This window comes from Canis aureus, chromosome 11 (assembly GCF_053574225.1).
Source record: "Canis aureus isolate CA01 chromosome 11, VMU_Caureus_v.1.0, whole genome shotgun sequence".
NCBI lineage: Eukaryota > Metazoa > Chordata > Mammalia > Carnivora > Canidae > Canis > Canis aureus.
The window spans coordinates 43978038-44001568 of NC_135621.1; the positions used below are offsets into that span (position 1 = coordinate 43978038).

Below are 23531 nucleotides of genomic sequence, written 5' to 3' on the forward strand. Positions count from 1 at the left end.
AATACTGTGCTGGAAAATCTGCACCTGCAACAAGGTTCCTAAGTCATCCTCACTGCAACAGCAGGAAGGGATGAGGGGTGTGCAATTTGTAAGCAGAGCCCCTATCCCTCAGGAAGACTAGGGACCCAATGAGGCCAAGAAAGCAGGTGCCTCTTACTCTGTAATCATAGGTGGCATCTGGGTTCTCATCACAGGCAATAACCTCAGGAGCCATCCAGTAGGGGGTGCCTATGAACGTATTTCTCCTCCCAACGGTCCGGTCAAGCTGAGCACTCACGCCGAAATCAACTGTGGGAGGAAGAAAAAGGAAGGGGTAGAACATAATTAACAAACCACAAGATGAAGAAATGTGAGGAGGAGGTATCTGCAGTATAAACTCAAGGAGTAATAAGACTTCATGGACATGCAAACACCTTAAGATCACCAGCATCAATAAAGAGAACGGTCTCCAGAGCAAAGCTGCCCAAATGACAAAATCTTCTACCAGTTTGCCAGCTCCTAGGAGGCCTGGATCCAGCCACTTCCCGGAGTTGCAATGACAGTGACCTCCAGAGGGACTTTTAGACTAATTAGGATATTCAGTGCTTGTAGGAAACATACCTGCCACAAATTAGGATCAAGTCATAGAAAGCTCCAAGTTCAGGAGAACTGACTAACACCCATGTGACTTGGCTTCTTAAGCAGCACTAACCACAAAAAGAGAAGAAACCCACAAAGGTTTTCTGGAAAGTACACAGTAATGAATTCAATAAAAAGAATCTAGCTAAACTACAAATATACTAAGACATTCTTCTCAAAGTACCTGGGACTTCTGATTTTTCAGAGTGACCCCCACATCCCACTCAGCTGAATGATGATGGTGGTCTAGAGGAAAGTTCAAGGATGGGAGACAGAGCTAGCAAGAAGATTATGGTCCCTAAAGGAATGTTTGCCCACGACATCACTATGCACACTGCTATTACCCGTAGGACTGCATGAGGGGAAGCTCCTGCCGAAGGGCCTATGGAGGGCTGAGATCACTGACAGGGGTTGGGTAACAGATTCAACTTCTGTAGGCAAAACATGCTCAGGAAACCACCTGACCAGGAGGTAGACTCACATGTTCTGACACAGACACATATGGGCCAGGCAGTACGTGCCATTTGTAGTAACTCAGACAGTAGTCACGAGTGATCATCAAGTGATTACAGAAGAATTATCACAGTCCTAGCACCAGGGGGCCAGTGCAGGAAACAAACACAGCTTACAGAGTCACCGAGAATGACAACAATTCAAGTGCCTCCCATTTAAGCTTTGAGGGGATTTCCCAAATCAGCACACTCTTCCTCCACAGATGGTCAATAAATGGAGGTACTAGGCAAGAAGGCAATAATGAAGATTTCGTTTTTAAGGTTTAACTACTGCGCCTAGGATTTTTGAAAGATGGACTAGAGTCTCATAAGCGTAAAGAATTTTTTTGTGTGATACCTTAGTGGAAGAAAACTTAAGGCTAATTGTTTAAAAATTTGACAGAAACATTATATAAAAGTGGGATTAAAAAAAGTTCAAATCCGGGTAAAGGAAACAGGAAATAGAGAAGATCCATTATAAAATCACCTCCAGGAAGATACCTTGGACTCCATCCATCTATGCATAAATTTACTGAGTATCTAAGTATATTTAAGGCACTAAGCTAGATGTCAGATAAGAATGCTCTTGTAAATAAAACATCATAAGTTGCCATACTTCCAGAATTTATATTCCAGTACGTAAGTCAGAAATATAAGTAAACAAATAGCTGTATAATTATAAACTGTGATCAGGATTAATGAGGAAACAAACAGCGTATCAGAGGGTCAGGGAAAGACTCTGAAAGGAGGAAAAAATCACAACTTCCAAACTGCCCCCAATGGGGAACAGTATGTGCAAAGAACCGTGTGGGACATTGCAAGGAAATTAAAAAAAAAAAAAAAAAATGAGTGAACTGGAGAAGAGAGAGGTGAGGATGGTCGCAAAACAGAGCAAGAAAATAGTAGGGACTATGTCTTTTTATGGGTCATGGTTAAAAAAATGTATATTTTATTACAGTTGAAACAGGAAGCCACTAATGGTCTTTAAGGAAGAAAGTGCCGTGATCTGATTCAAACATTATTCAGTCTATTATATGGAGAGCAAAGCACAGGGGACAACCCTAGTAGAAAGGGAGGCTGGAGCCAGACAAGGCATAAGCCTAATTCCCAGAACAGAAAGAGAAAATGTGGCTAATAGACTGAACTTTTAGCTAAATGCCAACAAGGTTGGGAGTGCTGCTGGTATGTACTAGGGGCAACTATTAGATCATGTGGCACATGCATCACATACCAAGCTTCACCTCTGCATTCTCGGTCAGCAACACATTCTGGCCCTTGATGTCTCGGTGAATCACGTGATGGATGTGAAGATGTGCCAGTCCCTGAAGAGAAGAGACAGATCTGAATTTTATTCCTTGTTGTCGCAAATAAAGAGCCTGGAACACACTTTTGATAACAAAGTGGACATACAGAACTAAGGTTTAATGAACCCCATTTAGAACATACTACAATTCAATTTTAGTACATTTTCAGGAAGATATCACCGATAGTACCACACAGAAAGAAGTATCCACTCCCAGGTTCCAACAGGTTAGGTCCCCCGTGTGAGCAACATGACCAGTTTCTAGCCACTCCTTGAAGACACACACTAGATTACCATCTGCAGTTTCTCTGCTGTAATTTGTGCTATTTGTGTACAGGGTGGTTCCTTTCCCACGCTACACGTCCATCTTTCAGTGGGTGACCCTGTGGGTATATGTGAACTAAACCCATCCCATGGGAAAAACAAAGAGCCAGAGTGGGGTTTCATTCAAGTCCGGCTCTTGAGCACTGCATAGTTTTCCCACCACATAGTGACAAATTACTAACTGCTGATCAATCCCACTGCCACCCCAAGTGTAGAACAATTCTGCCATCGAAAGAGCTTTATGTTCAAATAAAATTTCTTTCTTTCCCAAGGAAATAAACCCTACTGGGCATACAGCACTTTCGGATGACCTTGTTTTGGGAAGAAGGCCCAAGAGCATGTCACTTATGAGAGGTGGTGGAAGAACAAAAACACATTTTGCATCCAACTATGAACTGAGAGACAAAAATGTGTCATTCTCACAACTCCCGTCCTTGTTCTGTCTTTAGTTAGAGAAGCCAAATGTATAGCTTGCCTCCTTAAGATACAAACAACCTATTTATTCTGAAACGTCTTAATTCAAAAAGGCTAGATCAGAAGTACAGGTTTATTTAATATTCCTGTTTGATTTTTTGTGTGAGGTTTTATTGTTATCAATACTGTGTAGGATATGCATTAAATTTAACAGCTGCTCTAGAACACTAATTTTTCTAACACCAGGGGTTTCTAAACAATAATTTACTAGTCTGCTTATAAAGCAGAATAGAGCTTACTTGATGGCTCTGTTTATTTTTCCACCACACAGGATGTGCCGTGTTATACCACAAAGCACTGACTAGGGGGAAAAAGCACTAAAAATATATGGTATGTTAGTGCTATAGTTAGGAAGAAAGTCTCTCCTTACAGCATGGCATAATTCTGAATAGCAAAGAATAAAGAACAACAAAAAAAAGTAGCTTTCCTAATTCTTTCAGAATTCCTACTTTTACTACTTTAGTTCATTTTAACTCTCTTAACTTTCCCAAACTCCTTCTATACAGGACTGTCTTAGCAAACACTGTGGCCTGCATGCACTCTTGTTTCTCATGAGCAATAAATATAAGAAACATCATCCTGGTCCCATTGCTAAAGGGTTGCTATATCTCCAGGTGAAACCCCTCAAGGTGTGTCTAATAGCTTGTAGACAACATGAACTCGAGTTACAATTATTCTGAACGAGCTGTCTGAAAAGAAAGAATGTACATTCAACTACTCCCATGGCAAAAGTAAGCCACAATTATCCCTCCTTAGCAGAGACAGTCCAAATAGAAATACTACACTAAATACCAACCTAGAGCAAATGCAGCAATGTTTCAAAGCTAAAAAACATTTTTCCTATAACTATCATATTCATGGACATCCAGCAAAAGAACAGTCAAAAGCTGTCCCTTCAATTCTGATTATGAAAGACTGTAAGAACCCATACACACTATGAATATCAGTTTCTACTAAAATGCATCAAAAGCTGTATAGACTGTAAACATGGAAGTGGGTTGGAATGAATATGCACTGGCTTTGTTGGTAAACCTTTGGTCTCGGGGTTCCAGTGGGCAGGCCCAAGAGAACTTTCCTGCTTATGTCTGAGGCCTATAAGCTCATGACTCTCAATCTTTTGAAGCTCTTAACATAATAACAGCATATGAATCTAACACCTACGAAACAATGAGGACAAGTTTTGCCATTGCAAAAATAAGCTAACCCAGCAGTGTCTTTGAGAACCCAGGTTATCCGCTTGAGCTGGTTCCTTCTGTTCTCATGACAGCTCTTCTGTCTTCTTACCATATTGCTTACACTTTACCAAAGTGGATTCTCAGTGATTCCTGTGAAAAGCATTCACTAGCTTGTGACACACTGACTCTTCCAGAGGCTTGTTTTTAGTTCACTTAGACTTCTGTCATAGGAAAAACTCTCACTCTAGATGAAATGTAAATGAAGGAAATCTTTGTTTCAGGTGCCACCAAGGTGGAAAACATTTGATGTATCTCAAAACAATGTCCATGAAGCTATTATATATTCAGGTCAATCAGGGCCTCAAACAACCTGGGCATCTTTGAAATGATGCCTGAGATCAACGGAAGTAAAATAGCTAAATATACCTATTACATGATAGGTAAACAATGCCATATATATATGTTTATATATATATAAATATATATATAAACATGTAAATTATCTTTGATGGCTGAAATACAGTTGATGCCCGCCTAGGACATTTATACTAAAATCTAGTTCTCTGTTTGAGAAATCCCACACTGGAATTATATATAGAAAAGGTATGTGTAAATATGTGTTTATAACAGAAAATAATGACAAAAATGAATATTTACTGACAATCAATTATGTACTTAAATTTTACATTAAATGATTCATACACACCAACACAATGAATTCTCGTAACAATGGTACTTCCCTCATAGGACTGGTATCTACATTTTATAGAAGAAGGTTAAGTCCTGAAAGAGAAGTAACTTCGCCAGGGGTGTGCAACAGGTAAGAAGCAAAGGCAGGACTCAAACCCACATCTGACTCACTCTATAGCCACTGTTCTCTCCCACCAACCATGCCAAGAGCTTTATTTGTTAACATAAATACATCTGCCCACTTGCTGAGCTCCTTCATCCTAGTGCAAGGCAAGATGCTTCATTTTCCCCTTTTAGACTCTGCCTCCTGTAATAACCGAGAGAGACAGGACCCTCATGTTTTAATAATGAAATCTGAGAATGATTACAAAAAGAGGATTACATGCTCACCCCCTACAACTAATTTTCTTCAGGGAATTGCTTATTTTTTCAAGGGCTTCATAAAATATCTAAATAAAAAGTAATTAAAACTCATCTCTGTGAATTCTAGCTGGCACTTTTTTAGACCTACAGTCCTTTATGAAACTTAAATACAAAAGAAGGGTAAATTTGCCTCTAAGAAAAAAGCAAAGTAACGGTTTTTTTTATTAGTGAGAGAAACATAAGAATTAGAATCCAGTTTAACTCCACAGTCTTTATTTTTTAAATGTGGTGGGTAAATAAAATCCAACCAAGTAATTTAAATGTGTAATTAAAGGGGTAAAGCAGAGAGAAAAACTGGGACAGCTGGCCAGGGGAAAGAGGCCCAATGGTAACTCACAAGCACTTTTCAAATGCAAAACGTACAGACCCTTTGCCTGTAGTGTCAGCATAGCTCTACTACTAAAAGCAATCATTTAGAATCTGCTAACATGGTAGTTTAGAAACTTTAACATAAACTGGCTTTCCAATTGGCTGTAAATAACATTAAACAGAACTTTTCCTTGTAAATACTGCACCAGATTCCAATAGTTAACACCAAAGTCCACAAGATGATTTTGAAAGCCAGCGTTTGGCATCATTAATATTGATTCATAAGCTTACACAAAGAAGTCCTGTAAAAACAATAGTTAGAGAATATTTCTCTTCACTCAGATTTTCTTTTTAACACCTGGAGGGTGAATTCAGGGAAATGCAGAAAAACTATTTTTAAGTCTATTTTCTTTAGATACTTGTCACAATCAAAACCATGATGTAGCTTAAATAATCAAACCCAGCTAGTTACATAGAACTCTTGGCTGTCATGAAAAGAACAATCTGTACAGTTATAACTAATGCAAAGAAATATTTCAGGCTAGGAAAAGGAAAATGGAAACACAAAACCACGCGCAGGGTTATCACAGACATGCATTTCTCCTTACCCTCAGGATTTCTCTGGAGATGTAAGCTATCCAGTCTTCCTTGAGCGTGTTCCCTTTGGTGTTCTTCACAAGGTCTGTAATGGACCCAGCCCCACAGAACTCCATAACAAGCTACAGGGTAGACAAGACACATAGTGACTAGCACATCCCAGCAACCAGTGAGAGCACCACCAAGATTGGTACACACTGGAGATGAGTTGGGAAAGCAGGGTCCAACCCCTTCCACCTTTCTTAAAGATCTGGGTACATAATCATTTCAGAAGCATCCAAATGGCCGAGAGCTCATTTCACCATCCAATTTATTCACTGTGTAGGTTTGGTTCAGGAGATTAAGACTTTCTGGTATTTTACAGTACATCCCCCAGTGCAGATTCTGAAGTATTCCTTCTCTCTCCTAAGCACATGGGTATGGGAGGACCATTTTGTCCTTAATCAGTGCCCAATTATCAGAAATCTGATAGAGATACTCTAGCATTTTTTCTCATTTGCCAGAGTCAAAGATATTCTATCATTTCACACATTATGATTCTCAAATTATTTTTATATTAAGAGAAATGCTATTTTAAGCAGTGACTAATTTTAAAAATACATTATTTACAATACCTAAATGTTTACACAATATCAGCACAAGTATGTTTTTTAAATACCTAGAAAATGAACTGAATTAAACTCTCCTTAAATTTTAACTTTGATTTTGGGAAATGAAGCTAAAGGTGAAAATTAAGACAAAATATTGCAAATTTTCTATAATGGCTTTAAAAAAAATTATAAAAAGTATTTATCGTCCTGCTTTATTAGTCCAGTACCTTTGGCATAACTAATGTGGTAACCATAGCTCTGGCAGCATCTCAATGTCATCATCTTTAGTATAGATGTGGTTAATAAGAGGGAAGATTGAATGTATATCAATTCTAGAAGTTTCCCTAGAAATTTCTAGGCATTTACTGTTTTCAATGAACTATAATCATTAATACTAATACTGACAGAACTCTGTTTTCTTGTGATTTGTCCCTTAATTTCAGGTGGCAAAGAAGATGCATTTAGTTGAGCTTCCATATTAATTAATCTCCATAAACAAAGTTTTTATTGTACTGGGTTTTATTTTTCCAGCTCCTGATTTTCTGGCTATCGGTTACATTCCTTTTAAAACACACCATTTTATTCTTGAAACATAAAGTTAACTTATTTCCATGCAATGTGAAATCAATGTAAAAATAAATATTCAGTAGACCTTTAACCAAGAAGGCCAAGGAAGATAACAGGCACTACCCACTTTGTCTTTGCTTTTCTCTCCCCTCCCTCTGGAAGGTCTTTCAAGTCCTTGTAGTACAACCAAAGAGGAAACCCCACAAAATGCTTGGGAAACATTTGCTTACCCAGAGTTGGTCATCATGTCCTGGAGGGCTCTTTTTAATGAAAGCACCATAATATGTTGCAATATTTCTATGATGAGAATATTTCTTCAGCATATTTATCTCCAGTTTGATTTCTTCCTCTTCATCCTTAAGAAATAAAAAATAAAATGTGTGGCTTTTGAATGTCATGATTTTAACTTCCACAACCATGGGCAATAATACAAATTCCAAGTCCCTCTTGCATGGGAGGGAAAGACATTTGCTTTATCCTTGTGACAAGAATCGGGGACTTTGACAGGGCTCATCTTTCGAAATGTGGTCACAAGCTATGCAAGAAAGACAGAACTATAAAAGTTACAGATATGTATAAGAAGTAGATGAAGTAGCTCTTCTACTAACTATGCCCTCTACACTTCAATTTGCTTATCTGTAAAAATGGGAGGGAAAAAAGAGAACTGATTGATACTTTTCAACTAATTACAAGGAAAGACTGTTTCTTTTCTAGAAAATGTTTGTGAATATAAATCATCTGGCACAGCTACAGCAGAGAAGGTTCACCTGTAACAACCTTGCACACAAGCATTACCTTCTGCTGTGGCCACAAGCAAATTACAGAGTCCAGACCAGCCCTGCAGGCCCCGGATAGATGGCATGCTTAATGAGATCCTCTACCCCGAAAAGAGATTCAGGTGAGTCTGGCAAGTCACAGGAATAAAACATCATTCAATGATAGCAGGTTGTTTTAAACTTGGCTCATCCCCCAGCCTCTTGCTTTTATTTAAGTAAGATGAGCAGGGGAAGAAATGCAGAGTTTGTGTTGGAAGATCAGAAGAGAGATGAAGGAAACAGATGGTGACACAGGCCTGGAAAATAAAAATAAGTTGCCCTTGTGGATGGGGAGGGCTGCCAGTCTCTGCCTCTCTGTTTCCTACCCCCCTGGGGCAGAGCCTGCAACAGTATGGGCATTCCTCCCTTACTGCAAACACAGAACAGACAGAGCTCTGCCCTACTACCTGCAGAGAGAATTAAGATTTATGGATAGCATGAGAACGAAGGGGAAAGCAGAGTTAAAGTGAGAGAAAGTGGAGGAAAAGAGAAAACTAGCCCTGGCTAAAAAAAGCCGTGTTTGAGGGAAGATAAAGATCTTTACCAAAAATGTGATAATCAGATCTCTAGAATTCCCTTTACTACATATATTTCCAAAAGGAAATAAAGACTGGTTCTCTACAATGTCCTCTATTCTCTGCACTGGTACACTCATGCCACTTCTAACTGATGTTCTCCTTTCTTCAGGGAAGACTCAAGACTTTCTGCGCACTCAAGGTGCACGCGTGTAAGAGAAAAAGAGGAAGGCCGTGCATGTGAAAATCAAGTGCATTGGTGTGGATACAAGGCTGAATAAACTTACTGTTGCAGTCTTGCATCTCTAAAAACCACTCATAAAGCCTCACAGACCTCAAGTAAGTTGTTAAAAGCTACAACACATCATTAATTACATATTAGTGATGAGACCAAATAAAAAAAAAGTCTTCTTAAAATATGACTTTCAGCTGTGCACTACTGCTTTAGAAACCATATGCAACAAAACATGGAACCACCTTAGAAGAATGATTCATAAGATGGTGGCCTCCAGCTTGGTCCCCGGACATAATGATCACAATATTACAGCATATTAAAAGGCATAGTTGTCATATGACTTTTGGCAGATGGTGGCTACAAATATGGAGCAGTCACATGGCCAAATACAGTCTATATAACAGTCTGTGTACAAATTCTCATTCAAACCCTATATATATATGAAAATATACCACATGTGTATCATTTCAATCTGATTTAAACATGGCCGTGTTTAAAGTAGCAATGAGGGCAGCCTGGGTGGCTCAGCGGTTTAGTGCCGCCTGCAGCCCAGGGCGTGATCCTGTAGACCCAGGATCGAGTCCCATATAGGGCTCTCTGCATGGTGCCTGCTTCTCCCTCCGCCTGTGTCTCTGCCTCTCTCTCTCTCTCTGAATTAAAAATAAAATAAAATAAAAAATAAAAAAAATAAAATAGCAATGAAAACTGACATACGAATAACTAGGATAGCTATCTTAATCCTAAACAAAAACAGAGTTCAACCTTGCCAGTATGAGAGAACACACTTTTTCCCCCCAAAGATTTCATTCATTTATTCATGAGACACAGAGAGAGGCAGAGGCAGGCAGAGGGAGAAGCAGGCTCCATGCAGGGAGCCCGATGTGGGACTCGATCCTGGGACTCCAGGATCACCCCCTGGATCGAAGACAGGCGCTAAACCCCTGAGCCACCCAGGGATCCCCAAGACTGATAGGTTCCTAACAAAAAGTTGCACATGACCATGGCCATAAATGTGCTCCTGGTAGGAAGCCAGGTGGTGTCACTCCTAGAAGAAGGCCTATGGTTAAACACGTTGGGCCCTGAAAAGTTAAACATCCCACTTTCCTTACACTGGACTAGAACTACATGATTAGAAAGTCAACTAAAGGTTTGATTTTTTTTTCCCTTTTATCCAAAATCAGTCAATGTACAAAGATCTGGGGTATAAAGACTACAGAAAAGCAAAAAACACTGTTGAACTAAAATACAGGAAAATAAAAATATTGCTTTTAATTTTGTATTTGCAGCCAATCATGCCATGCAGCATATGCATCTTACTGGGTTGCATGACTTTGCTTTATTGATTCACCCTTAACTACTTCCCTCCACTCCCCATATTAGCTAAATTATTCTGAGGGTCATAATTCCGTATGATGCTCTGCCAGTACATTTCACTTCTTGACAGAAAGCAAATATTGCCTACAATTCTCCCATGAGAAGCTTCTTGAGCAATAATTAAGGATCACAATGTATTTTGATTAGTTTTGTTTTTTTTTTCTTTAGCAACACAAACCAAAGTATTCTAGATCTGACTTGCTCACCACTCTTTTTACAGACAATTAAGAGCTTCCAGAGGACTCAATTTTCAGAGCCCATGGAGTTGAAAATCTTATGCATTATATACATTGAAAAATTCTCACAGGCTTCAATTCAGTGCTATCCATTGGTGTGAAAGACACTAAATATGCATAATGGTAGATACTTTTGGCAGATTATCACAGCACAATATATTTCCTTAAATCCAAGATGCCACTAGATAGTCACACTAAAGTATTTTATGTAATGAAACTATGATTCACCATCAACCATAAGCCATATACTGTAACATTTTTGAAATTGGGCCAAATATTAGAAACATGAAATATGATATAAAAACAACTTAAATACAATCAAGTTTGGCAACAGTTTTTCCAATATGACTGAAACATCCAAGTATCATCCAGAAATAGGGTAATCAAATTAATACAGCTTGCCAGAGTATTTCTGAGGTTCAAGTAGTCAAATCCTGGAAGCATATGAAATTGAACTACCAAAAATATTGAGAGGAAAGGAAACTGTCCTCTGAAATGAGTGTCTTAGGAAACAGTTTATACATACTATTCCTTCTCTTCTAAGATTTTTAAAAAGTCTATTATACATCTTACAAAATAAAAGGATGTCTCACACCACTCATTGTCATATACTAATTAAGAGTGCCCACCTTAGAGAAAAAGCTCCAGAAATGCAGAGTATGCCAATGCCTATGAGCCAAAACTGGAATCCTAATTATGACTAACATATATAATACACGTTGTCTTTGGAGTAATAATGAACCAACCTCTGAATTCAAATTTCCTTTGTCATAAGTTAAAAACAAGTTCGGTGGTCTCATTCCAACATTTAAATATGTAACCAGGGCAGCACGGGTGGCTCAGCAGTTTAGCAGTTTAGTGCGGGCTTCAGCCCAGGGTGTGATCCTGGAGTCCCACGTCAGGCTCCCTGCATGGAGCCTGCTTCTCCCTCTGCCTGTGTCTCTGCCTCTCTGTGTGTGTGTGTCACTCTCTCATCAATAAATAAACTATTTTATAAATAAATAAATAAGTAAGTAAGTAAGTAAGTAACCACCACTGCCGCCGCCACCACACCCCATTTAGCCTGAGAAAATACAGTAGAAAACAGAGTCAGGACAGGCTAGAACTGAAATTTAACAATCACCACCCCATATATGAAAAAAGGTGGAATGGACAAACAACATGACCTAAGTTTACATATCCCATCTGTCTAGGCCAAATCCAAATAGCCTTGCCCTTCATTCTCCTCTTTAGGAGGCCACAATCATATACAGATCAAAACAAAACTAAACTAAAGGTAACTGGAGAGAGGAAAGAGGACGTTTTGGTGAGAACGGGAAGGCTCCCTCCTGGTTTTCTCCAATGATGAGGCAGCTGCTAGGCTCCACTCAGTGATTTAATGCAGCTGATGCCAATTAGCATTTTGGACTCCAACCAGGGGAGCCAACTCGCAGAGAAAAGATCTTTGTCTTCAACTGGAATAGGACTAGGCAAGTAGTTTTCTGTAGCCTTCCTTGGACGCTTAGAGGATGGAGGAGGGGAAAACATCTGAATAGTGGTAATTTTCAAAAGCAGCTATAAGTTTGTATATAAGACCTATGGCAAACCCTGCCCAATTCACCATGTGATCAGAGAGGAGTGCATATTATGAATGCATTTTTAAAAACTGACTCCTTAACATGCTTTTTAAGCCATTATCCAAATTCTCTTTCCTTCCACTGATGGCAATAACAATGTGAGGAGAGACAGGCAGACTTTGGATAAGTTAACTGGGAGGAACCCAGAGGATTGGGAAATATTCTGAGTAATCATCTTTCTTCCCAGCTTTACAAAATTAGATCTACCCATTAGCAGTTGGAACAAAAAAGGAAGGGCAATGCATTTATCACTCTATTTTTGCTAGTGGAGAGAGGGCTGATAAAACAAGATATGCAACTATCTGTCAGGTTTCATCATCAAAATGTATAAATGAGTGTACACTTAGAATGAAAATATCAATTTTTAAAGACCAGTTTAATCTATTTTTTGTCTTAGTAAACTCTTACCAAACCCTCCATTCAATGACTATGAACTAGTAGAAAATTGAAAACAGATTACCTTCTACCAGGCAAATTCCAATTACACCTGAGAGTATTACTCAGTACCACATTGGTTGAATTAATCAAGATTATTATTAACTTTTTAAATCAGATGCACAAAACGTTATACAGCTTAAATTCACTGATAATCCAACCAAACAAAAGTGAACAGGCTGATGTAGGAAAAATTCTGGAACAAAGTAAGATTACAGGATCTGGTTCTGTAGGTCAAGGGAAGGATTAGCATGTTCTTTAAAATTAATCAGCCCACTTTTCCCAAGGTCAATCCCAGAATAAAAATCCAACAGAAAACTTTCAAAATTAATATAACTTAAATGGAAACCAGACACTTGAGACGTTTTACTCAAGAACAAACACTATTTAGGACCCATTTCAGACAAAAAGACATGCTCTCTAGTTTGCTACTGAATCAATGAACTTCTTCTGGGACTCCAAAGTCTAAGGGCAATGGCCCTGAGGCCCTTAACCTACTGTCTTCTATGTCTACAGGTACCATTCAGAACTTTTACTAGACACAACAAAGTCCTCACAGAGCTCTCTAGCTCCTCTGTCTTCTATAGGTCACATTACTCACTATATTTCTATGAGATTCTATCACTCAACTGCAATCTAGAAAGTGTGTGGTAAAGAATGAAACAATAGCACCATCTGCTTGGATGGACATGGGGAGGTGAGTGATGGGGGACAACTTGAGGTTGTAACAAGATGGTGCAGGATGGTGAATACACCTCATTCCATATTCCCTTCCCATCACACACTCATAAACAACCTTGGGAGACTGACCCTTCCATGACTAACACCAAGAACCACAAAGAGGCCAAAATACATCTCTGTGATAACTCCTTACCAAAAAGCTCAATGCAGCAAATGAACATGATGCTCTCAAACAATAAAGTCAAATAAGACAGATCACTATACCTCTAGGATCCAAATGAAACTATTACAACTTTCCAAAGTTTGCTGTCATCAATACAGAAGTCCTAACAGTTGGCATCAAGCCCCAATCTACAGTTTATAACAGTATGGGTACTAATGCCTTCAACAGTGTCACCTGAAACACCTCATGTTAGTACCCAATTTCAGAATCCATCCATTTTCTTCCTCCATGAGGGAATTAGCTATACACACACAGATAATACAACAGGAGTACCTGTTCTTGAGGATCCTAAAGTACAGCAACCTAAATCAAGACCTGAAACCTAGACGCTAACTGAAATGGAAAGCCAATCTGCCAGGTAAGCCTCAGTTTGGCCAAAATAAAATCCCCCACCCAAACACCTGACTCTAACTGAAGGAAACCAGAATATGTCACCCCAAAATATGCTGTAACATAAGAGTTAAAGGCACTTGAAAAACAGCAGGTGTAAGAAGGGCATGCTAACCTCCCATTTTCTTCCTGGAAGCAAGAGATAAAACTCCCAAGTGAAAGATGTCCTTCCTATACCAACTGAGAAAAACATGCTTATCACCAAAGACAGGGAGTTGAGGCCAAGAGAATTCTGATATAAGCAAACTTTGTTAACATATCGTTTATCTTCCTTTGGCCTGCCCATATATTTTAGTTTTCCACTACTGCCTCTCTCTATTCAACCTAGTATAAAAGCATTTGGGTTTTGCCATTTCTTGAAGTCTTCATTTTTCTTGTGAAGCCCACTAATTTATATGAGATACACATTAATTAACTTCTGTTTTTCTCTCACTTATCTTTTGTTATAGGGGTCCTGGTCGAGAACCTAGAAAGCCAGAAGGAAAGATTTCTTCCTCCCCTATATAATCAAACTTGTGATTTTATTATGAGACCAAAAAGATATCAGTAATCCCAAATGCTCAGGAGATAAAATATATTGTTGTTGTTTTTTTTTTTTTTAAGATTTTATGTATTTACTTGAGAGAGAGAGAGAGAGAGAGAGAGAGAGAGACCGAGTCCGATGCAGGGCTTGATCCCAGGACCTTGAGATCACGACCTGAGCCAAAGGCAGACACTTAACCAATTGAGCTACCCAGGGGCCCTGATAAAATATATTCTTGGTATCAATATTTTGCCACTTACAACACAAGTAAGTATATTCAGATAACTATATACATGTTTTAAGGAGCAGACACAAAGAAAAAAGAAATGTTATCAAAGATTATCTCTGGATTATAGATATTTTCTTCTTTAATTTACTTAATTTTCTATAACTGACATATACTGTTTTCCTGATTAGAAAAAGAAAATTTAAGAGAAGAGTTCAGGTTAAAGAAGACAGCTCCATAAGAATTCAAAATGAGTTTCTTTCTGGCAATTCACATGGTCTGGCTCCCTCTGGCTCCCTGGAATAAGTGTCTCGATCCCCTCCATGCTGTTCTAGAGTCATTGCCAATCTCCCTAATTGGGTTGCTTCCACAATTATGATGGGAGCCTGAAGTACCAGAACCTTGCTAATTTGCCTTCTGCTGGGTCAACTGCAACACAGAGGTCTGCCTTCACAGTCATTTCCTACCGTTTTCTATAATGGTACCAATCCTGACCCATAACTTCTTGAGATCAAGAATTTCCAAGCTTAAGTTTTTCCTAGAGCAAAGGAGAAGGTAAATGGAGTCCAGGGTCAACCATTATGCTACCTTCACCTTTCAGACCTGCCAGAGGGTCCCTTAAAGAAGACCTTGCCTCAGGCCATTCATACCCTTCCCTAAACTAGTGGTAAACTCCATGAAGCTTCCATCACTGCAAGCAAGAAAATACTGTGCACACTGAAGAAAGTCTTGCTTGAAACCCTAAAAGTTAAGGAAAAAAAAGAAAAAAAAAAAAAAAAACTAAAAGTATGCCCAAGTAATGAAAGGCAACAAGGGGCGCAACTCTGAAGAAGGTATGGGTATGCTAAGGGGTACATGTTTGTGCATTTCCTACTGGATCCATCCGTGTGTTCACAAGCACAAAGGCTCTTGCACCAAATCTGACATGATGAGTCAGATAAAGGCTGGGCTCTGAAAAATGTCTTCAGTTAAAAGGAATGATGGGCACTACTTCTCTTGGCCAAGATAGATTATCAAGGACCAGATTTACTCTCCCACCAGACAACTAGAATTAGACAAAACAAAGAGAAAAAGTTTTAAGACACTGGACACCAGGGATTGCAGGGCAATTGACCCCTGGGAGATGGGAAACACCAGAGAAGCTTTATAATTGCCCCAGCTTACTGCCTTGAGAGAGATTTCAAGCTCTCTCATAGGGAGAGGGAACCCAATCAGAGCCCAGGCAATTCTCTTGAGTTGAGACACTAGGAAGATGAGGCAGCTGGAGTCAGCAGGACAAAGACCAGAGGAGAGCCAGCTAGCTGGCGGCATTGAGCACGATTAAGCTCTGGAGACTACCACAATAAGGAAATAAGCTTCAGTTTAAAGGTGTATCCATTTTGTTATTTACAAACAATTCATTTTGCTGTGGATAATCTGCATATCTGGAAAGGGATTCATTCCCCTCTTTGTTCTGAAATGGTGGTTTATATCAAATACAACTGAGTGACTTCTGGTACACATTTCACATGCCTGGAGAAGTCTCTGGAAGATCCTTGTGGAAACCACATATTTAGAACCATTCTCTTAGCTCTCAATATTCAAAGATGTTTGTCACAGAAGTGATTCAAGACGACGATGACTAAGTTTCACATATCTTCAGGCAAAACAGAAAATACAATCAAGATATTCTAATTGTTTACAGACATCCCCCCATTTAAGAGCTTTTAGGTGACAGAATTCAGGAAAGATCATTCATTTGGCAATATCGCACTGCATCTACTCACATTCTGGGGAAGATGGAACTTAACACATGCAGAGACCACTCCAACACTTCTCAAAACTTCTTAAAATCTGTGTGATCATTTCTCACTACTGTGGTGCAGAGGAAAGCTATAGAATGGCACCAGAAATAATGACTTCAATACTTAAAACTCAAACCACCTTATTTTTCAATTTCAACTAGGAAACCCACTTAAAATGTGTCTCCCTCAACTTTCCCTACTTTTTAGGAACACACCAAAATATGTGAAAAGAGAAAATGAGAATATGTAATCAGAAGCTTCAAAATTCCAAGTGAAAAATGACTATACTTGACCAGCTAGTGGGTATCTGATTCCACCGGGCCACCATCTGCACTAAATTAATACGCAAACTGACCCCACATCACTCAATAAAACCCAAAAGGGAAGTTCTGCTCTGAACCAAATACCAGTATACTCTGTAACAGCCACAGAAACTTATCAAAATATGTCCCCAAGCCTCCCAAGCTGGAGAAACCCCTCTTCTCTAGAAGCTTCACTCTAGTTATGCTCCATGCCAACTGCAAGTTTTAAGCTCCAGAAGAAACTAGAAAGGTAATGAAAACATTCAGTTACATAAAAATTACCGGCTCTGGAGACAGATTATTGCTTTTCACAGTACTCACTGCCCCACAATGATTAGTTTAAAATGAATCTTCTCTATGAGAACATAAGCTCCAAAGACAGGGACTCTATCTTGTTCATCTCTGTACAGTGACAGTGCCTGTCACACTGAATGTGTAAGACAGATTATTTTTTTTTTAATGAGAGAGAAAATCCTTGAGCCTCACCATCCTTATGTATAAGATGAAAAACTCTAATCCATTCCTGGCCAGTGAGTCACAAGACAGGATGTGTGAAAAAAGACTCTCATGGTGCCTAGCACATAGTAGGTACTTAAATACAATGTTTGGGAAATGAATTATAATTATCTTTTACTTTATAAACAGCATTTAATGCAATTCTGAACACACAGCATTCCTAAAGTAGCCTGTAAAAGAGGCAGTCCAGGTGAACTCAAACCACATAAATCTCTGGCATCACCTGCCTTCTAGCAGCAGGTAGGTGGACAGACAATCAATAGCACACACTTTGCCAGGTTTACCGACTCATTATTGTGACAGGCTAAGAAAGCCTAGGCAAGGATGCCAGCCATCAACTAACCCACTGGCCAGCCACCAAAACAGGTAACACCACTATAAACTATTTTCTTTCTGACTGCTATAGTTAGGTTAGGTCTAATGCTAAAGAATGGTTAGCAACAGGTGTCCTTAACTCTATACGCAGTTACCTCTGTTCATACAAGGACATATTAAACTGCAGGTGCTCCTCTTGGAAAAACATGGAAAGATATCAAAAACCCAGATTTCAAAGACTGAAGGGAACAGATGACCAATTATCTTCAATATGTGATTTGACTAGAAATAAGAAAACTTATTCTGTGATTGATATTAATCAACATACTCCCAAGCCTTAAGGAATGTTACAACTACTATGGGCAGTTGATTCTGCCTCAACTCCAAGTATTTTCATTCTGAGACATGTTCTAAACACAATACATATTACTGCTTATATTGAATACTATTTGTATTTTATCAGAAAATCTTTCTTTAGGGCAGCCCCAGTGGCTTAGCGGTTTAGCGCCGCCTTCAGCCCATGGCGTGATCCTGGAGATCCAGGATCAAGTCTCACAACGGGTTCCCTGCATGGAGCCTGCTTCTCCCTCTGTCTGTGTCTATGCCTCTCTCTCTCTGTCTCTAATAAATAAATAAAATCTTAAAAAAGAAAAGAAAATCTTTCTTTAAATGTGATCTTAAAAGATGTAGATTATTATTTAAAATGTAAATTTTATTGCCTATAGGAATAAAACGTGTTTCCCATCAAATAAATCTTTTAGAGTGGAAGGCAATAATATGGGATTAAAATAATCCAATTTAAACAGGCCAACCAAATTAAGTTTCCACAAATTCTGAAGCTATAAATTTATATCTTATCTTAACCTTGCTTCTTTTACCTCCTATAGTCCTCCACGCACCCCAACGAACAGTGAGCCAGCTGCACAGTAATTATTTAAAGCAAAGGTGGTTTGCCACCAGAACACAGGTGTTGTGAAAAACCACCGCTAAACCTAAACCAAAATGGGAAAGGAAAAGACTCACATCAACATCGTCGTCATTGGTAAACCAAAATGGGAAAGGAAAAGACTCACATCAACATCGTCGTCATTGGACATAGATTCGGGCAAGTCTACCACTACTGGCCATCTGATCTACAAAGGTGGTGGGATGGACAAAAGAACTATCAAACAATTTGAGAAGGAGGCTGCTGAAATGGGAAAGGGCTCCTTCAAGAATGCCTAGGTCTGGCTAAATTGAAAGCTGAACGTGAACATGATATCACCACTGATATCTCCCTGTGGAAATTCAAGACCAGTAAGTATTATGTGACCATCATTGATGCCTCAGGACACAGAAATTTTATCAAAAACTGATTATAGGGGATCCCTGGGTGGCTCAGCGGTTTGGCGCCTACCTTTGGCCCAGGGCGCCATCCTGGAGTCCCGGGATCGAGTCCTGCGTCAGGCTCCTGGCATGGAGCCTGCTTCTCCCTCCTCCTGTGTCTCTCTGTCTCTCTCTCTCTCTCTCTCTATGTCTATCATAAATAATAAATAAATAAATATTTAAAAAACAAAACAAAACAAAAAACAAAAACTGATTACAGGCACATACCAACCAGGCTGACTGTGCTCTGATTGTTGCTTCCTGTGTTGGTGAATTTGAAGCAGGTAGCTCCAAGAATGGACAGACCCATGAGTATGCCCTTCTGGCTTACACACTGGGTATAAAACAACTAATTGCTAGTATTACCAAAATGGATTCCAATGACCCACCCTAGAGCCAGAAGAGATACGAGGAAATCGTTAAGGAAGTCAGTACCTACATTAAGAAAATTAGCTACAACCCTGGCACAGTAGCATCTGTGCCAGTTTTCTGGTTGGAAGGGTGACAACATGCTGGAGCCAAGCGCTAACATGCTTTGGTTCAAGGGATGGAAAGTCACCCATAAAAATGGGAATGCCAGTGGAACCACACTGCCTGAAGCTCTGGATTGCATTCTGCCACCAACTCATCCAACTGATAAGCCCTTGTGTCTGCCTCTCCAGGGCATCCACAAAATTGGTGTATGGGTACTGTGTCTGTGGGCCGAGTGGAGACTGATGTTTTTAAATCTGGCATGGTGGTCACCTTTGCTCCAGTCAATGCTACAACTGAAGTAAAGTCTGTTGAAATGCACCACGAAGCTTTGAGTGAGGCTCTTCTTGGGGACAGTATGGGCTTCAATGTCAAGAACATATCTGTCAAAGATGTTCATCGTGGCTGGTGACAGCAAAAATGATCCACCAATGGCAGCAGCTGGCTTCATGGCTCAGGTGATTACCCTGAACCATCCAGGCTAAATCACTGGATATTCATTCACCTGTGCCTGATTGTCACACAGCTCACATTACTTTTACTTTTGCTGAGCTAAAAGATAAGATATATCATTGTTCTGGAAAAAAAAGCTGGAAGATGGTCCCAAGTTCTTGAAATCTGGTGATGCTGCCATTGTTGATATGGTTCCTGGCAAGCCTACGTGTGTTGAGAGCTTCTCTGACTATGCTCCTCTGGGCCATTTTGCTCTTCATGACATGAGACAGACAGCTGCTTAGGGGTCATCAAAGCAGTGGACAAGAAGGCATCTGGAGCTGGCAAGGTCACCCAGTCTGCCCACTGCCCAGAAAGTTAAATGAATATTATCCCCAATACCTGCCACCCCAGTCTTAATCAGTGGCGGAAGAACAGTCTCAGAACTCTTTGTGTCAATTGGCCGCTTAAGTTTAATAGTAAAAAACTGGTTAATGATAACAATGCATTGTAAAACCTTCAGAAGGAAAGGAGAATGTTTTGTGAATCATTTGTTTTGTGTGTGTATGGCAGTTTTAAGTACTAGTTTTTAAAATTAGTACTTTTTAATGCAAACATCTTGACCAAAACTCTGTTACAGAATTTTGCCTGTTAAAGCAAAAGTTTAATGAGAAAAATAAATAAAGCAAAAGTATAGAGTTTTTTAGATTATCAGAAAGATAATGATTAGCAAACTTTTTGTTATTAATCACAATCACTTTATGTAGAACTTTAGAGTGGTCTACTACATATATTTCACAAAATTGTAGTAAGTCATTTTGGTCTAAAAATATCTCATTAACTTGAGATCATGTTCCTTAATCCATTTTCTTCCTTCTATACACACACTCACACACACAGTGAAAACTTAAACTGTAGGCTACAATCACTGGAAGAGAGATCTGAAAGGAAGGCCTGAGGACACTACAGATGCTCTCCGTCTGGTGAAAGTCAAAGAGTGCCACTCCCTAAAGAATATGGTAGTCCTCACCCAGGGATCACTGGGTCCCTGTATTCTAAATGACATGGAAGCAAAATACATGGTGAGTGTGTGCAGCCTCCCAAATCAGGCTGGCCAAGTCCGAGTAACCGTTTAAAACTAGAACTCTCACAGAGGGCAAGAAAAAAGACCAGCAGTTATCCCATGCCTACCCTTGAGACTGGAGGTGTGGAGATTTCTGCACCAAAGAAAAGGAAAAAGGAACAAAAGAAAATAGATCATCGCCAGCAGAATACACAAAGTAAGCACCTCAAATGGCATCTCCTCTGAGGGGAAACCCTGGTTTACAGAGATCAAAATACAAATCAGTAACATGTTCAAATAAATTTCTCCAGTGAAGACTCTGAAAGGACGTTCACCACCCAAACTCCTAAGAACAAAGAAAGATATTACGTTAGAACCTGCCCAACTCATCCACCCCAAACCAGCAATATAAACTGCTACATTTATCATCAACCATGACCCAAAATAATGAAGGCTAGGAAATTGCTCAGTCACTGTTCTTGACAGCCATTTAGCAAGAACCACATCCCTATCTATGTATGCCCATCCACCAGTACCAATGTATTCAGTGAGGACCTACTTCGTAACATACACTGTTGTAGGCACTGGGAAGAGAGAGAGCAGGAAAAACCCCACAGTGGTACTATGTAATTTTGCCTCAATATCCTCACTAAAAATGTACAGGAGCTGAGAAATGCATCTCAGACACTGCAATCCTTGTGAGATGTGAATCAAACTAAACCACTCTGGCCAAAACCTGCACTGCTGGTTTTGTTACCTGTTACACCAAAATAGCCATTTCTTAAACTTAGGATGAAGAAAAGAAGCATGTATCCACGTGGCACTGGACCAAGTGATTTATAGGTACATACTCAGTAAGACAGTGATACTTTCAATTCACTGATATCTTCAAGTCTGCAGAGAAAGCCACCCTGGGCTCCTCTGGAGTCACTTTTGACTTCTATACCGAGTAAGGATACTTGGCATTATTCCATTATGCACCAAATAATTTTCATAGAGTTGGAGGAGAAGAGAACTACATTCTTAAACCAGATGTTTGGGGTGTTGGTGCTGCCAAGCACACATGGAAAGCCCACAGCTGTGTCCATCGATCACAGACATGAGGTCACAGTCCAGCTTAGAGACAGGCTGGCAGCCAGCTATCTTCCCTTCCATACAAATGAAACAACAGATGCTGAAGATATTATGTAGACAAATACTGAGACTGAAATACCTCAATTAAGCAGGTGATGGAAGATGTGAATCAAGTATCAGTAGAAATACACAGAATCTATCAAAGAAGTTTAAAATAGTATGTTAGTTTCAAACAGTCATCAGGATTTTCCTAAGTCGTATACTGCTTCCTTTCCCTAACTCCAGTTTTCTTTATAAGCAGTAAGTTAAAATAATAAAGATAATGACAAATACCTTGTAACTTAAGGAGCAGCTGTCAAGGAAAATGTATGGAGATTAAGCAACCATGTTGTATAGTGGCAATTAGTGCCTGCCGCCTTTCAAGACCTTGTAGGCCAACGGAAAAAAACAACTAAAAATAAAAAGTGCTTCCAGCCACACAGTATTACAAAGTTACTGAAACTAGCCTGTTCTGTAGTATTTTACAACCTGAAGGGCCACACTGTACAAAGTATACTGACAGAAGTAAGCACTACATAAATATAAAAGGTATATACATACTATTAGCAAGCTTAAAGGTAGAAGTGAACTGTCAAGCAGTGACTTAAGTTTATGTTTGAGACTGACTAAGACTACAGCACTGAGCTAAACTGTTTAGGAGAAATCTTCTTAGAATAAATACAAGCTTATTTTTAAACTAAATGCAGCCATATAAATAAACACACATGTTCAGTGGGGAGTTCCTTGAGTGATTAACAGCAGTAAGAAATAGCTTTAATCCACAAGACTGGAAACACATCAAAAAGTCAACTATAGTTATCCTGTGGGGGTAGGCAGAGGGACGGGGGCAGGGGCAGTGTAAGGAAAAAGGTTTTCCATCTTTCGATTTTCTACACAGTATATTACTTTTAATGTTAGAAAAAGGGCTATTTTATCATTTAAAAAATAATTTTACACATAAAGGCACATGTATGTATCTAGAATATATGTGAAACTAGAAAAATATACACTAACATGTTAACAATAAGTAAGCCAAGGTGACAGAATTGTGAAATGCTTTTTCATCTTTTTATTTCTATTTTCTCTCTAGAATATCTACATTTCATAAACTAAAAAACAAAAACAGTACTCCAGAAGGCACTTAAACTTTTTGTTCCTAGTATTTGAGCTATGATTTGTACACCATAAACGTATTTAATTTATATATAATTTATAATAAATTTTAAAACTTGTAATAAGTTTTTAAGTAACTTGTAATAAATATAAACATATACCATTGTCATTATGCTAAACTTTTCTTAGAGGAAGGGAAGGATAAAATTTCATTTTCTTACCACTGA

General features: G+C 39.1%; 1 protein-coding gene across 50 annotated transcripts in view; it reads right to left on the reverse strand.

Moving 5' to 3' along the window:
- Nucleotides 1-23531, reverse strand: part of MAP4K4 (mitogen-activated protein kinase kinase kinase kinase 4) — a 191392-nt gene that overhangs the window by 65383 nt on the left and 102478 nt on the right. For all 50 annotated transcript variants that reach the window (XM_077914952.1, XM_077914964.1, XM_077914958.1 and 47 more), the window contains exons 4-7: nt 7792-7917; nt 6416-6526; nt 2341-2431; nt 158-288 (exon numbers count right to left, since the gene is read on the reverse strand). In XM_077914952.1, the coding sequence (XP_077771078.1) occupies nt 158-288; nt 2341-2431; nt 6416-6526; nt 7792-7917 (459 nt within the window). The remainder of the gene's footprint in view (nt 1-157; nt 289-2340; nt 2432-6415; nt 6527-7791; nt 7918-23531) is intronic.